Genomic DNA, 17054 nt, shown 5'->3' with positions numbered 1-17054 from the left:
TTAAAGCTGTGATTGAGAAGCCATAGACTTCTTCATAATTATTCACTTTTGAAAGCTGCAATAGGACATTAAACACTTAATTCTAATATTTGGGAAATGTTCTTCATAACTAACTTTTCTTAATGCTTTTATGATATTTCAATAAGAATTCGCCTAGGTATTTGGCCGTTTGGGTCACAACGACAAGGAGGGATTTCTTTCAGTCCTCGCATGCATGATCATTTCTTTCTTATAATAGCCTAAGTTTTGCTCAATTGTAAGGTTTGTTCAAACTCCTAATTCTATTTTTCTATTTTCCTATTGTTTGTTCTCTCTATCATTATTACCTTATGCCTACTATGTTTTTAGATGATTCAAAAACATCTTCAAACTTTCTGAGATAGCTTAGCACTCTGTTAGATTAATTAATTGTTTAATCATGAAAGTGCGGCGGGAGAAATTCAGCATGCATAAAACTAATAGAGTAGCTTAATAGGCCAAGTCATATTCATATCAAATGGAGAAAAATTTATAAATAAATAGGAATTTATAACAATTAGACATCGGAGTGTCCGCTATAAAAATAGGCCCAGATCATTGGAGAGAGAAAACAAAAACATATTTTCTGACTGGACATTTTGCGTTGTTTTGGTGAAACTCAGCTCTGTCTACATTGTTCTTGTGCATTCTGTTTTTAGTTTATAACATATTTATTGAAATAGGTTATGCAGGCCATAGCAAAGGAATATGCCACTTGGCATCGGCGCCCGGGGAACAGCTGTTGTTGGGTAACTGTCTTGCTCAAGCGCAGAACGGCAAATCTTTCCACCTTGCATGGCTCGGCGATTCGAACCAGCGAACTTTCGGTTACTGGCCCAACGCTCTTAACTGCTAGGCTACCTGCCACCCCACACAGGGACACGATCAGTCACTGCTACAGAGTTGGACAGAGGGCACACTTGGTCCAAAGCCTGTTTTAGCATCGGCAGCGCCATTAAGGACTTGCACCATTTTTAAGCAAACATAACTGCAGGTGGCAGTAAACCACCAACCTTGGCTCAATACTTGTTCTTTAGTACATCTCTATGGTCACGACCCATCTGCGACCAGAATTAAGCATTACTCAAAGTCTTACTGAACATCCTCACATCTTGTGCAGATCGGTATAGTGGGTCGAACAGGCGCTGGGAAGTCCAGTCTGACCAACTGCCTGTTTAGAATCATCGAGGCAGCAGAGGGAAGGATCTTGATCGACGGGACAGACATCGCTACTCTGGGCCTACACGACCTCAGGAGCAGACTCACTATTATACCACAGGTAATGCACACACAGAAATGCATGTATGCACGCTTACACATGTATGCACACTTACACACGCACCCACACCTTTATAAATGGCATAAACTTTATAATATTTTTACATGATGACATTTGTTTCTCCATTCGGTGTGTGCGGGTGTGTAGGACCCAGTGCTGTTCTCAGGGACGCTGCGTATGAACCTGGACCCGTTTGAGACCTTCAGTGATGAGGATCTCTGGCGCGTCCTAGAGCTGTCCCATCTGAAGGAGTACGTGGGGGGGTTACAGGAAGGACTGACCCACGAGGTGTCAGAGGGGGGAGAGAACCTCAGGTGGGTTACACTCACATGAATGCACACACGCACACACAAGATACAAGGACATCGTTGAAATTGAAATGCTGTCACCTTCGATTTGAAGAATGTCTCCTTTGTACTAGAAATATCTAGCTAGCTAGCTGCCCATTGCTAGTTGGTTGAATAGGCAGCCAGGTAGGTTGGAACTGCATAGCTAGCTAGTATTATTTAAGTGATAATACCTGAGAAGCCGGTGTTTGGAGGATATATCTGCACGGGTGTTAAGCCCGTGTTGTTAGTGCCAATATATCCTCCAAACACCGGTTTCGAGGGCATTATCACTTTTATACAATGGGTTACTCAAATAATATGTAATATTCAAATAATGATTGACATATTTTCATTAAAAACGTTATTTTGATTAAACTATTCATACTATTTCATCCTTCCACAAGATATAGTCCCGACACAAATCTAGGGTTGCTACCCAAGCCGGCTGGTCGTTCGTTCTATCGGTTCGGTTGTTAGAGACGCGACCCAGTCGTTCAGTCTTTTTGTTCCATTGCCATACTGGCTGGCAACGTTCTTATCCCTTGCTTGCTAGCTAGCCAACTACGGCTAACTTACAGTCACGTCAAAAAGTGCAGGCAGAATAACAGCAAAGTAGCTGCATTTGCATTTGTTTAAGCTGTTTTCTAGTGACATTTATTTGGAGACATCCATAACAATAAGCTAATGAGGCACGATTTTTCCTGGCATAGAACATGTGCTCACTCGTCAGGACACTGTTGTTTAGAGGAGCTAGCCAACAACACAGCTTACACAATCACTTCAAACTGAAGCTGGAAAGACTGCAAACTAGCTTTTTTCCATTTACATTTCTGTGTATATATCCATTAAAATGATGCCAGCTGATTCATGATTTCGACTGGCTGAGAAACGCTGCCTGCCTGCCTGCCTGCCTGCCTGTCTGTCTGTCTGTCTCGTCCCGACTCCCGACATGTTCATTACTATGGGAGAGCTGGAGATCAAATTTGAATATTGAAACAATGTAGCAAATGTCGGCGAGACAGACAGAAAGGGTTATACAAATCTCTACGATTGAAAACTAAATGTTAGTCTAAAAGAAAAGTGAGATAGTATCTACATTTTAGTAGACGCTCTTATCCAGAGCGACTTACAGTTAGTGAGTGCATACATTTTCATACTGGCCCCCTGTGGGAAACAAACCCACAACCCTGGCGTTGCAAGCACCATGCTCTACCAACTGAGCTACAGGGGACTAGATGCTTTTAATAGTGGAGATCAAGTTCATAAAGTGCATGGCTGGGCTGATGAGACAGTGGATTGTGCAGTCAGATGGAACAGAGTAAATAGGCATTTTAATGTCATAGATTTAGCCGGTGGTAACTTGTGGAATAGACACCGGCTGGAATGTGGTTTTAACCAATCAGCATTCAGGATTAGACCCACCCGTTGTATAAAGATCAACAAACAAGGCAATACCTGCTCTATTTTAACACCAATAAACCCATCCATTTAAAAATGTATTTAGAATATGTCAATCTAGCAAGCCAGGCAAAAAATATATATATGTTTTGGTTTGTTGCTAGCTTGTTAGCTGGCTAGCCAGCCCAAATGATGACCAGATTTTTGACTGTAGGCAACCTTTATTCATTATAATTGCAACATTTACACATTACGAGATAATTATTAATGGCAACCTAAAAATAGCTAACTTACGGTCGTGACCCTAGGTGTAAAATAGTAAATAATGGCTATTTCTCAGAAAGATTTAAACTGTCAAGAGGAGTGAAACAAGGTTGTCCACTATCGGCATATCTATTTATTATTGCCATTGAGATGTTAGCTATTAAAATCAGATCCAACAATAATATCAAGGGAGTAGAAATCCAGGGCTTAAAAACAAAGATGTCATTTTATGCTGATGATTCATGTTCTTTTTTATCCACAACTAGAATCCCTCCACAGCCTCATAGAGGATCTAGATACATTTTCTAACCTCTCTGGATTACAACCAAATTATGATAAATGTACTATATTACGTATTGGATCAATAAAAAATATAATTTTTACATTACCATGTAGTTTACCAATAAAATGGTCTTATGGTGATGTGGATATACTCAGAATACATATCCCAAATGATAAAAAATTATCTCACTCCAAAAAAATTAATAGAAAGTTAGCAAAAATAGATAAGATCTTGCTACCACGGAAAGGTAAATACCTGTCAATTTGGGTTAGTATATATATATATATGCGAGAGAAAAAAAAATATGGGGGATTGGAAGTGATGCAGACAATTACATTGATGGAAGTTACAATATATCTACAATATTAAAGCTGATCTACCCCCTAGAAAAATAAAGAAAAGAAAAAACGTACGGTCATGAATGTGAGGAAATAAAAGCAGGGCATTCTGTCGGAGAAATCAAAAACGTATTGACGCTGTCACAGTCAGGTTACCATGACAACGATCAAAACAACAGGGTAAAAGTAGAAAAATGTTAATGTCTCTGCGACAAGGAAAACGACAACCGCGTTGACGATCTACAGACAGTCGGCCTGAGTAAAAATGTAATGTTATTTTGGCCAACGACACTTGTTGCATTCTAATGGTCTACAGACATGTCGTTAGACAGACTATAAAGCAGCCTTTAGGCATTACTCAACTCTGCTCAAACAGACATCCGCACAGGGATCGTATTATCATTCAGATGATAGCATATGGAGGGGGAGATCAGTGGTGTACCGCAGTTTCGTGGGGCCCCCCCGCAAGGTCTGAGCAAGGCTCCCCCTCAAGCTAACTTCCTACAATTCCATGGGGCAAAGAGAAAAAATTGCAGTTTTATGACTAATCTCATGCTATTTTACACATTTTGTTATGAAGCTGAGAGAATGTAGAATTTTTAAAGCACATTTCCTGCAATTCTACAGATATTGCCATGGGGCAAAGAGAACATGTTTCAGTTTCATAGCTTATCTCATGCTATTCTACACATTTTGCAATGAGGCTGAGAGAATTTTGCATTTCCAAAGCTAATTTCCTGCTATTCTAAACATTTTTGCCAAGGCTTATGACCTGTTCATATGCTCTCTGTGGAGGGGCCTACCTGGGTCTGGGGCCCCCAGAGTCCGTTGGCCTCCCCACCTTGCGGGGAATGCGGGAGTGTGTGGTACGCCAGTGGGAGAGATGCATTCTGATAAACGCACGCATATGACTGTTGCACAACATTTCAAAATGCAATTGTGGGAATAACACCGTTTTTAAAGTAATTACTGTTGTTATTGTTAAAGATGAGTTTCAGCTTTCTCTGAGTATAAAACATATTTTCAACTCTCAATTTTGAGCAAATGGCACCACTTTACAACCGGAGTATGTCATGTGGTTTTGAGATGATGCGACGCTGAGCAGAGTGCAGCATTCGCTGTGAATACTATGTGTGACGAGTACTCCGACAAAACGAGTATCGTAACGGATATGGAGAATTATGACACAAGTATTTTTTGCAATTATCCGTCATCGGGAAAAAGTTATTTTCAGCTGCCAGCATGCATCTCTCTTTCACTCAAACAGTGTGAAGTGCTGTGTGCTGTAAACAACTATTGGCTAGTTCTTCTGTCTATAAGGAAAACGGGCGGGGTATCGGTTGAGCCTGCTGCAACGATTGGATTAGAACAAGCCGCTCTGCTCTCAATTCCCCAGACAGACATACGCGCTGCTGTTTCACTCACTCACAGTCACTCGTCTCAAGCACACCTCTACCCTTCTCCAAACATTGTGTATGACTCAGAATCCATAGCTAGTCATTGTTGTTCAATCAAGTTATTTCCTGTCGACTTTGCAAATGGTTGTTTACTGGTTGTCTACTTGGCGCTGTTTAGTAGGCCTATTTTGTCTGTTCGTATAATTATTCCATTACTGACGTTTCTCATTATGTCGTGATCCAAGCCCATGCTTGCTTGCTATTTCTTCTCGCCCAGGCATGTTTGCCGTGTGACAGATCATTAGAAAATAAAATGACAAATGTGGCATAAGTGTTTCGGGAGAGAAAAGTTTTGCTCCTCTCGAAAGCGAAACAATATATGGGTCAAATGAATTAGCCTACCTTCATCTAAATCTGTGTGGAATGAATGCAGGCAGTAGTAACCAGCCATGCATTAGGATATTTATTAGCCTATTTTGTTGATAACTGAATAGGACTAAGTAAGTAAATCATGTGCATTTTCATCTGTCGGGGTCGTTTAACAATGTGTGTGAATGAGTGAAGGAACATAATGACGCACTCTGAGTGATAGCACAGTAATGCACACTTGATGTATAGGCTTTACCAACATTTAAAGTCCGCTTCGATCATGAGTAAATCCGATTAGAGTATCAAGTGTGATAAAACAGATACGATTACGAATACGAGTATGACAAGATCGGCACACCCCTAGTGAATACATCAAGTAGCCTAGGCCTACCGATGGAAAGTTTTTGTAGGACATTAAATATAATGTTAGCTCAATCAATAACATGGCTATCTAGCATATTTAGAGTTAACAATCTAGCTTATGTGTTTTGAGTTCCCACTTCCTCAGGTGGTGAATTATATAGCCTAGCCTAGGCAAATATGAGAAAACTTTAAGCAAATCTGATCATTCTGGAAGCTACACTACATGGACAAAAGTATGTGGACACCCCGTCAAATTAGTGGATTCAGCGATTTCAGCCACACCCGTTGCTGACAGGTGTATAAAATCGAGCACACAGCCATGCAATCTCCATAGTAAAAACATTGGCAGTAGAATGGCCCGTACTGAAGAGAACTTTTGCACTGTCATAGGATGCCACCTTTCCAACAAGTCAGTTTGTCAGATTTCTGGCCTGCTAGGTCAACTGTAAGTGCTGTTATTGTGAAGTGGAAATGTCTAGGAGCAATAACTGCTCAGCTGCGAAGTAGAGGGTGCACCCCTCTATCCACATCGACGGGACCGCAGTGGAGAAGGTGGGAAGCTTCAAGTTCCTTGGCGTACACAACACCGACAAACTGAAATGGTCCACCCACGCAGACAGTGTGGTGAAGAAGGCGCAACAGAGCCTCTTCAACCTCAGGAGGCTGAAGAAATTCGGCTTAGCACCTAAAACCCTCACAAACTTTTACAGATGCACAATTGAGAGCATCCTGTCGGGCTGTATCACCGTCTGGTACGGCAACTGCACCGCCCGCAACCGCAGGGCTCTCCATAGGGTGGTGCGGTCTCGCTACAGACGGGCAAACTACCCGCCCTCCAAGTCACATACAGCACCCGATTTCACAGGAAGGCCAAAAAGATAATCTAGGACATCAACCACCCGAGCCACTGCCTGTTCACCCCGCTATCATCCAGAAGGCGAGGTCAGTACAGGTGCATCAAAGCTGGGACCGAGAGAATGAAAAACAGCTTCTATCTCAAGGCCATCAGACTGTTAAATAGCCATCACTAGCACATTAGAGGCTGCTGCTGCCTATTGAAATCACTGGCCACTTTAAGAAATGGAACACTAGTCACTTTAATAATGTTTACATATCTTGCACTACTCATCTCATATGTATATGCTGCATTATATTCTATAATATTCTACTGTATCTTAGTCCATGCCGCTCTGTCATTGCTTGTCCATATATGTATATGTTCTTAAATCCCATTCCTTACCAGTTTTGTGTATATTGGGTATATGTTGTGAAATTGTTAGATATTACTTGTTAGATATTACTCACTGTCGGAGCTAGAAGCACAAGCATTTCACTACACCCGCTATAACATCTGCTAAACACGTGTATGTGACAAATACAATACAATTTGATTTGATTTGATTTGAAGTGGTAGGCCACACAAGCTCACAGAACGGGACCACTGAGTGCTGAAGCGCGTAACGCCTAAAAATCGTCTGTCCTCGGTTGCAACACTCACTACCGAGTTCCAAACTGCATCTGGAAGCAACGTCAGCACAAGAACTGTTCGTCGGGAGCTTCATGAAATGGGTTTTCATGGCCGAGTAGTCGCACACAAGCCTAAGATCAACATGCGCAATGCCAAGCGTCAGCTGGAGTGGTGTAAAGCTTGCCGCCATTGGACTCTGGAGCATGGGAAACGCGTTCTCTGGAATGATGAATCACGTTTCACGATCTGGTAGTCAGACGGACAAATCTGGGTTTGGCGGATGCCAAGTGAACGCTACCTGCCCGAATGCATTATTGCCCATGATTATGGAGTGAGATGACCATGTAGTGTATTTTGACAGGTTGCACATGTTTCCATTACAGTATTGGTCAGAGACAGTTGTTGTGTCTGGCCCGTGCCCTGCTGAGGAAGTCTCGTATTCTGATTCTGGATGAGGCTACAGCTGCTGTGGACCTAGAGACAGACAACCTGATCCAGAAAACCATACGACGAGAGTTCTCCCATTGCACTGTACTCACCATCGCACACAGACTCCACAGCATCCTGGACAGTAGCAGGTAACACACATGCACATACACAGTAAAGTCACTCCTATGGAGTCAAATGTAACACTATGTTGGGGTTTATATGGTCCCACCCCCATTTTGTGTTAAAACTACTCTGGTCATGGTGTTGACATTTCTGGAGTTAAAATGACACTAAATGGCGTTAAAAGGACTCCGTCCCAATCAACTCCAGTTATCAACACTAACTCCAGGGAGTGTATCACTCTCTTGAGGGCTAAGATAACTCCCAGTAGAGTCAATTTAACCCTCATTTTTTAACACTGTGATTTCAACTATCCTTGATTTACTGTGTACTTAGATGCACAGACTGGCACACAAACTTTACGACAAGAGTTTTCCCACAGAACTTGTTGCATAGCAACTGAAACTCTGAAATAGTTGACTCTCACTCATCCTTTCCTCCCTCTTCTCCCACTCCCTCTTTCTCCATCCCTTTCTCTCTCACACTTTCAGGGTGATGGTGCTGGATGCTGGAAAGATCGTAGAGTTTGACTCTCCCAGCACTCTCTTCAACAAACAGGGTCACTTCTATTCCATGGCAAGGGATGCTGGTATCACTACAGTGGACAGCACTGCTCTGGACAGCACTGCTTTGGACAACACTGCTCTCTGAGCAGAGCACATCATGGGACTTGTAGCACAATTGATCTCAGAGAGGGCAGAATCATGCCTTAACTGCAGAGGGGATGCTAGCCCCTGGTGTTGATTGTAAAAGAGAATGTGTTCTCGATAACCTACCGGAGGGGTGTATTACGAAGCAGTATCAACAGGTTATCCAGCTAACTTTAAAAGCTTAAGTTGAATATGGGCTATTGAGAAATATTATACCATTACAATTTCCAGTTGGTTATATACCATTTCAATATCACCACTTCTTTGTGATAAAGATGTATGCCAAATGTTATTATTTTTCTCATGTTTTTATACACGTGTTTTTCTGTCTGATTTTACAAATGGTTTTGCGGTCTGTTATTGATATAAAGGTTGTGTGATCTTTGAGGTGTATTTCAATGAAGGTTGGTTTGATTCAGGATGGTCGCACTGTGAAGTGAAATGGTTTTAGCTATAGCTTGATTTTTGTTTTTGGAACGACTCGTTTTACAATGTAAGAGTGAATTCCTTAGGGTATGACTCTTCAAAACTAAATATCAATACTGTATTATCCTTTTTGTATATCAATGAATATTTTTTACCTAAGCCAAGTGTGACACCTTCACTGCTTACATAATGTTCTTCATCAACACACATGTTCTTCATCAACATGTACTAATTAACATGACTTTCATTTGCATTTATTAAACATATTGAGAAAACAAGGAATCTCCTTGCATTTCAAAATACTTTTAATTTGATGAAGTAGTACTTTTCATTGGTTTGCTCCTTTATTATATATTTTTGTAGTACTCATTGTTTATTTTGAAACACAAGCACCACCCTTTCTCTCTAATTATTTTAATTAGCCAATCCTCACCTTCCATTCTCCTACTTTCTTTATTAAATTATCTCTAGAAAGCTAATTAATTTAGAAGTAATGAGAGCGAAAGGAGTGTGCTTGGTATCTAGGCTTTATTTGTAGTCATAAAATATACACATAGGCTGTGTTTACACAGGCAGCCCAATTCAGATCTTATGCCAATTATTTGGCATATCTGATACCTATCTGATCGTTTCCATAATGTGCAAACAGCAAAAACCACATGGAATCTGATCTTTTGAGTTCTGATTTATATCACATCCATGTGTGGATCTCAATCCTGATACAATTCCGATGTTTCATATGCGACCTCAGTCTGGACAATCTGAAGTGGTTTTAATGAACATGACCTGCTGTTATCGCAACCACCAAAACATTTAAAGGAACAGTGACAGGAAATGAGCATTGCATCTGTGTGCTACATAAGAGGCTACATCAGCGTGAATGCGCAAATCTAAAATGGTCACATAAGATGTGTTTACACAGGCAACCCAATTCTGATATATTTTCCACTAATTGGTCTTTTGACCAATCACATCAGACCTGTGTTGATGAAGAACATTATGTAAGCAGTGAAGGTGTCAAATTTGGTTTAGGTAAAACATGTTTTTATTGATATACAAAAAGGATAATACAGTATTGAGATTTAGTTTTGAAGATCATACAAAATAAATGTCATACCCTAAGTAATTCACTCTTACATTGTAAAACGAGTCGTCCCAAAAACAATGGAACTACTCTTTAGTATAGACATATATTTTCTAATCAAGCTATAGCTAAAACCATTTCACTTCACAGTGTGACCGTCCTGAATCAAACCAACCTTATTTTTCAGAGCTGATCTAATCGGTCAAAAGACCAATTACTGAAAAAAAGATCATAATGGGGTGGCTGTGTAAAACAATGAGAAGTCCGAAAAAATTATTGGATATTGAAAAAAATCTGAATTGGTTTCTTAGGGTGGCTGTGTAAACAGCCGTAAGGTCATGCAAAGGTAGGAAAACGGTGGGAAATGTGCTGGCTGTTAGTAACACTGATATGATCAACATATAAAATGTCCTCATGGTTTATGAAGGACACGGCTTAGAAATGCCTGAAATAGCTTAGTGATGCTTTCTAGCCTTATCACAATCCAAAAAACTGCTGTCAATGTTCTTTTAATATGTATTTTAAAATGCATTTACATTTACATTTTAGTCATTTAGCAGACGCTCTTATCCAGAGCGACTTACAGTTAGTGAGTGCATACATTTTTTATTTTTTTATTTTTCATACTGGCCCCCCGTGGGAATCAAACCCAAAACCCTGGCGTTGCAAATGCCATGCTCTACCAACTGAGCTACATCCCTGCCGACCATTCCCTCCCCTACCCTGGATGACGCTGGGCCAATTGTGCGCCGCCCCATGGGTATTTGAAATGTATTAATATGTCCAATTTGAAATATTTCTCATATGTCCTGAGAAAAAAAAATATATATGTTCAATGTATTTAAATGTAACATAAAATAAAAACTTGGCATTATATATTATTCTGTAAATATTTTATTTTACACAATTCTGGAACTGAATCTGTGTTGTTGATTGACTCTGGTGGGGTGTTTCATCTGATTTCATATCTGTAATGAAAAAGAAAATTTTAGGACCCCTTTAGTTATAAAATAAATAAATATATTCGGTAAAATATTGAATTTGGCCTTTACTACTATAGCCCATAGGAACGCATTAAATAACACATTCATAAATGGCAAAACAGAAAGTCAACATAGGCGGATGGGTGACATAGGCAGATTGAGATGCAGCCTGTGCAGATATCTCTAGCTTAAACTGACAGATTTGTCTATTATGTTACTTAGATTGACGCACCAGTGCTGTAAGCCGTTAGATCGCAATATCTACTAAGCTAACGTATAAAATGTATCATTTAGCCATTTGTTTTAGAATTGTAGGACCCCTGTAGGTATGTAAAAAAATGCGTAATCGCCCAACATCAGTGCCTGGCCTCACTAGTGCTCTTGTGGCTGAATGGAAGCAAGTCCCTGCAGCAATGTTCCAACATCTAGTGGAAAGCCTTCCCAGAAGAGTGGTGGCTGTAATAGCAGCAAAGGGGGGACCAACTCCATATTAATGCCCATGATTTGGGAATAAGATGTTCGACAGGCAGGTGTCCACATACTTTTGGTAATGTAGTGTATCACACCTAGGTGTGAAGGGCAACGTTTATGACCCTTTGTCGTGGAGAGAGAGAGAGAGAGCTTGGAGGAACTCAGTAGTCCACAACAGTTCAGCATTATAGACAGACAGTACAAGAATGTTCAACATTGTTCAACATATGACATTAAAATCACACGTCGCTACAATGGGAACAAAAAACATCTACAGTGCATTCGGAAAGTATTCAGACCCCTTGACTTTTTCCATATTTTGTTACGCTACAGCCTTATTCTTTTAAAAAAAATAATCTCATCAATCTGCACACAATACCCCATAATGACAAATCAAAACACGATTGAAGACATTTTGCTAATTTATCAAATGAAATAAAACAGAAATATCACGTTTACATAAGTATTCAGACCCTTTACTCAGTACTTTGTTGAAGCACTTTCTTGGGTATGACGCTACAAGCTTGGCACACCTGTATTTGGGGAGTTTCTCCCATTCTTCTCTGCAGATCCTCTCAAGCTCTGTAAGGTATGATGGGGAGCGTTGCTGCACAGCTATTTTCAGGTCTCTCCAGAGATGTTCGAGGACATTCAGAGACTTGTCCCGAAGCCACTCCTGCGTTGTCTTGGCTGTGTGCTTAGGGTCGTTGTCCTGTTGGAAGGTGAACCTTCGCCCCAGTCTGAGGTCCGCTCTGGAGCAGGTTTTCATCAAGTATCTCTCTGTACTTTGCTCCGTTCATCTTTCCCTCGATCCTGACTAGTCTCCCAGTCCCTGCCGCTGAAAAACATCCCCACAGCATGATGCTGCCACCATCATGCTTCACCTTAGGGATGGTGCCAAGTTTACTCCAGATGTGACGCTTGGCATTCTGGCCAAAGAGTTCAATCTTGGTTTCATCAGACCAGAGAATCTTGTTTCTCATGGTCTGAGAGTCTTTAGGTGCCTTTTGGCAAACTCCAAGCGGGCTGTCATGTACCTTTTACTGAGGAGTGGCTTCCGTCTGGCCACCCTACCATAAAGGCCTGATTGGTGGAGTGCTGCAGAGATGATTGTCCTTCTGAAAGGGTCTTCCATCTCCACAGAGGAACTCTGGAGCTCTGTCAGAGTGACCATCAGGTTCTTGGTCACCTCCCTGACCAAGGCCCTTCTCCCCCGACTGCTCAGTTTGGCCGGGCGGCCAGCTCTAGGAAGTGTCTTGGTGGTTACAAACTTCCATTTAAGAATGATGGAGGCCATTGTGTTCTTGGGGACTTTCAATGCTGCAGAAATGTTTTGGTACCCTTCCCCAGATCTGTGCCTCGACACAATCCTGTCTCGGCGCTCTACAGACAATTCCTTCAACCTCATGGCTTGGTTTTTGCTCTGACGTGCACTGACAACTGTGGTACCTTATATAGACAGGTGTGTGCCTATCCAAATCCTGTCCAATCAATTGAATTTACCACAGGTGGACTCAAATCAAGTTGTAGAAACATCTCAAGGATGATCAATGGAAACAGGATGCACCTGAGTCTCAATTTCTAGTCTCATAGCAAAGGGTTATTTCTAAAAACCTGTTTTCACTTTGTTATTATGGGCTATTGTGTGTAGATTGATAAGGAAAACAATTAATTGAATAATTTTTAGAATAAGACTGTAACGTAACAAAATGTGGAAAAAGTCAAGTGGTCTGAATACTTTCCGAATGCACTGTATACAAAATATGTAGAACGTTAACAAGACGGTATATAAAGGCAACATAAGTAAAATATAGAACGAAAGTTCAGAAGACTGTGCTCGGACAGAAATTAGTACATTGTAAAAGCCAATGACATGAAAGTCAGGTTTACGGAAAGAGGCTACAGTCAAAAGGTCATACAATCAGCATACAAGAGCTCTGTATTCACACAGAGACATACTGCTACATCCACAAAATTTCATCTGTGAACATACAAACACCATGTTACGATTACGGGACTAACATTTTAGGCTTGAACAAATCTTGTGTTGCAATTCTGATGTACAATAATACCTTTCCCTTTCAGAGTTTTGGCACTTTCATCTCACCTACAAAAAAACGTATACCAAACGGCCTGTGAGGAGTGCTACGCGAACAAACATAACACAGTATGAAAAAAAACGGAAGTCAGGGAAACCGGAAAGAGGTATACTGCACATTTTCAAGTTAAAATTCTCCATTCTCTATTACTCCTCAGTTGAGTTTACTTCACATTTAGGTAGCAAATGTAACGGATTTGTTTGCAGTGAAGTTTCAGTCAGCTAGGTTTAACTCTACAGCATGGGCATATCTCTGGGTGACGTGGACATCCCCATGCATGTACATTATCAAAATATAACTAATTCAATATTGCACCATCCCATCTCTGTCTGCAATCATAACCAGTAATATCTACCAGGAATAATGACATCTAGAATAATAATAATAGATGTTTGGTGAATCTATGAATTATGTATGACTACTGGAGTCTTTGCCACTCAAAAAATTTTTTTAGCGAATATTTGGATATTTATTTCATCACTCAAAATCTTGCCAAAGCATATTCTGTAGGAGGGGTTAATATGAATTTCTAATGATTTGACATGATTTATATGAATCGGGTCATGAACATATGGACTTTGAAATGAACAAGGGAGAGGTTAAATGTAGGCTAAGTCTGGCATAAGCTTATTGCCACACTTTACAATGACTCTGTTGCAGCGGTCTTAGGTAGTTTCCGTATAGGCTATTCCCTCCATTGCGACACTGCTTCCCAGTTGAAGAGCTTGTGATCTCCATGTAGCATCACAGCACCATGCGCCTTCAGAAAAGCACCCCTCAGCCTCAGAAGATGTCCCCATACAGTCATTATACCCTAATGTAGGCCTATTTGCCTACTATCCAAATAAAGCGCAATTGAGATGGTTTTGGATGAGTTGGACCGCAGAGTGAAGGAAAAGCAGCCAACAAGTGCTCAGCATATGTGGGAACTCCTTCAAGACTGTTGGAAAAGCATTCCCCATGAAGCTGGTTGAGAGAATGCCAAGATTGTGCAAAGGTGTCATCAAGGCAAAGGGTGGCTACTTTGAAGAATCTCAAATCTCAAATATATTTTGATTTGTTTAACACTTTTTGGGTTATTACATGATTCCATATGTGTTATTTCATAGTTTTGATGTCTTCACTATTATTCTACAATGTCCATAATGACAATCTAAATAGCCTACTTACAACTGGTAAAAAGTTGTCAAGACGTGCGCGCATGCTGCTCTGTCTCCTCTCACTCATGAGACTCAGCAGCCTGCTGCAGCGCTCAGTCTCAACACACACATACCCCTCCGGCCCTCCCCACCACTTACTCACTCAGAAACAGGCTGCCTTACTGCCTGATAGTCAGCAGCAGCAGCTCACAGTGAAATATATATTTTAAAGAAAATGACGGAAAACCGTGGACATGGCAACCCTGCTTCCAGAAGCTTTGCCTTCACACAGCCTGTCAGCCGTTCTGTGGTGTCTGCCCTGTCCTAAATCAATCCGGTTGAACACTCAAAACAGCCTACCTGACCGCTCAGAGGCATCTGCATGGTCCTAAAACACACAGTTGTGCTTTTGTATCACATTGCAATTATAAAACTGGGGGGGGACAAAAATGCAGTATTCTTTCAGAATGTGTGGGGGTTGGGGGGGGACTTGACCCCCCCCACCCCCATCCCCAGTGAAAGTTGTGCCCCTGTACATAGGTACCGTAGATCACCACAGCAGTGTTAAAAAAGTCATATTACACAACCTTGAGTGTATAATTACTTTTCTACAAGGGGTTACGAATGAAAACAATGAGTGACATATTGTCATAAAAAAACATTTTGGGATAAATGAATTGGTACTATTTCATCCCCCCACGAGAATATAGTCCCGACACAAATCTAGGGTTGCCAGCCAAGCCGACTGTTCGATTAGCAGGTTGCTATGCAGGGCAGGCTCTGCTGATGCTGACAGTCATAGCACTGTCCATGGGTCCTAATTTAGCGCATCAATCATCATGCTCATCAAGCAGAAATACGCTATATGCTACACTTTTATCCTACTGCCAGACCATTTTACATAAAGGGGAATTATTGAAGTCATAAGACGGACAGATGTATTTATTTCAATCACCCACTATTCATTGTAAACATTAATGTGCACGTTTCTGTTCATTGTGCAGCTTTTGAAGTAGGAGTCAAATAGGGCCTTGTCAGACACACTGCAATTTAGCTGGAGCTGGCGGGTGGTTCTCGGTAGCATTCTCAATTTCAGGTGGAACCCGACGGGGCCCGATGGGTTCGGGCGGACCTGTGTTTTCAAGAATTGATTCGGACCGGGTTCGGACTGAAAAGTTACGTTACCAAAATCCTTCATTTGTTGAGACTGCAAAAATGCTTTTTTTCACGTGACACATGCGTGCACCTGTGACTGACCAATAGGGTAGAGTCTGAACTTACGATAGCCAATCATATATCACATCAATACATTGGTTACAACAACTCCATTATACCAGCATAACACATGTGACAGCGAAATGGATGCCACGGGGGAATGTATACTGGTGGCTCGGGAAGAAAAGTCAGATGTGTGGAAGTCATTTGACTTGGTTGTTGAAACAACTGGAGAATCAACTGGCCACGTTAAGTGCAGAGGAAGTGTGGCAGGCCGGACCATCGACCAGAGGAGAACAATGCTGAAACCCTCCACCGTGGATCCTGTTTCTATACGATAGTATGTAGAAAATCCTACTTTATGCAAGTAGACAATTTATTTGAAGTAAACTTAAATGCATAGGTATACATGTCCTAATAGCCTAATTCTTCTGACAATTGTTACATTTTCAGTAAGTTGGTTAATGTAGTTTTATATTAAATTATTTATATCAGTTATGTTATTCCATTTCTATTTTTTTTCAGCTTGCCACGAGCTATCCTTGGGGCACGGGGCAAGGGCCTCGCTTCTGGACTTCTTCTACAGTATGTGTTCTTCTGTTGTGTTTTGTTGCTAATAATATCCAGAAAATGTATTTATTATTTAATTGGGGCACGGGGCAAGGGCCTCGCTTCTGGACTTCTTCTACAGTATGTGTTCTTCTGTTGTGTTTTGTTGCTAATAATATCCAGAAAATGTATTTATTATTTAATTATTCAAGACTCCATTTGTTATTTATTTATGCGTTCTTCTGTAGTGTTCTGTTCTATTGTCTTAATGCTTAGGCCATAGTAGCCTAATAATATCCAGAAAATGTATTTATTTATTTATTTATTCAAGGCTCCATCTGTTATTTTATTGACGTGTTCTTCTGTTGTGTTCTCTTTTGTTG

The 17054-nt window shown here is 40.9% G+C and overlaps 1 protein-coding gene across 1 annotated transcript in view; it reads left to right on the top strand.

Annotated features, from left to right (window-relative positions):
- Positions 1-9445, top strand: part of abcc2 (ATP-binding cassette, sub-family C (CFTR/MRP), member 2) — a 75749-nt gene extending 66304 nt beyond the window's left edge. Inside the window, exons 30-33 of the mRNA XM_041866550.2 lie at positions 1139-1297; positions 1445-1611; positions 7890-8084; positions 8547-9445. Of these exons, the coding sequence (XP_041722484.2) occupies positions 1139-1297; positions 1445-1611; positions 7890-8084; positions 8547-8706 (681 nt within the window). The 3' untranslated portion in view covers positions 8707-9445. The remainder of the gene's footprint in view (positions 1-1138; positions 1298-1444; positions 1612-7889; positions 8085-8546) is intronic.
- Positions 9446-17054: the final 7609 nt, after the last annotated feature.

This window comes from Coregonus clupeaformis, chromosome 37 (assembly GCF_020615455.1).
Source record: "Coregonus clupeaformis isolate EN_2021a chromosome 37, ASM2061545v1, whole genome shotgun sequence".
NCBI classification, from domain to species: Eukaryota; Metazoa; Chordata; class Actinopteri; order Salmoniformes; family Salmonidae; genus Coregonus; species Coregonus clupeaformis.
This window is presented reverse-complemented; position numbering and strand designations above follow the sequence as displayed.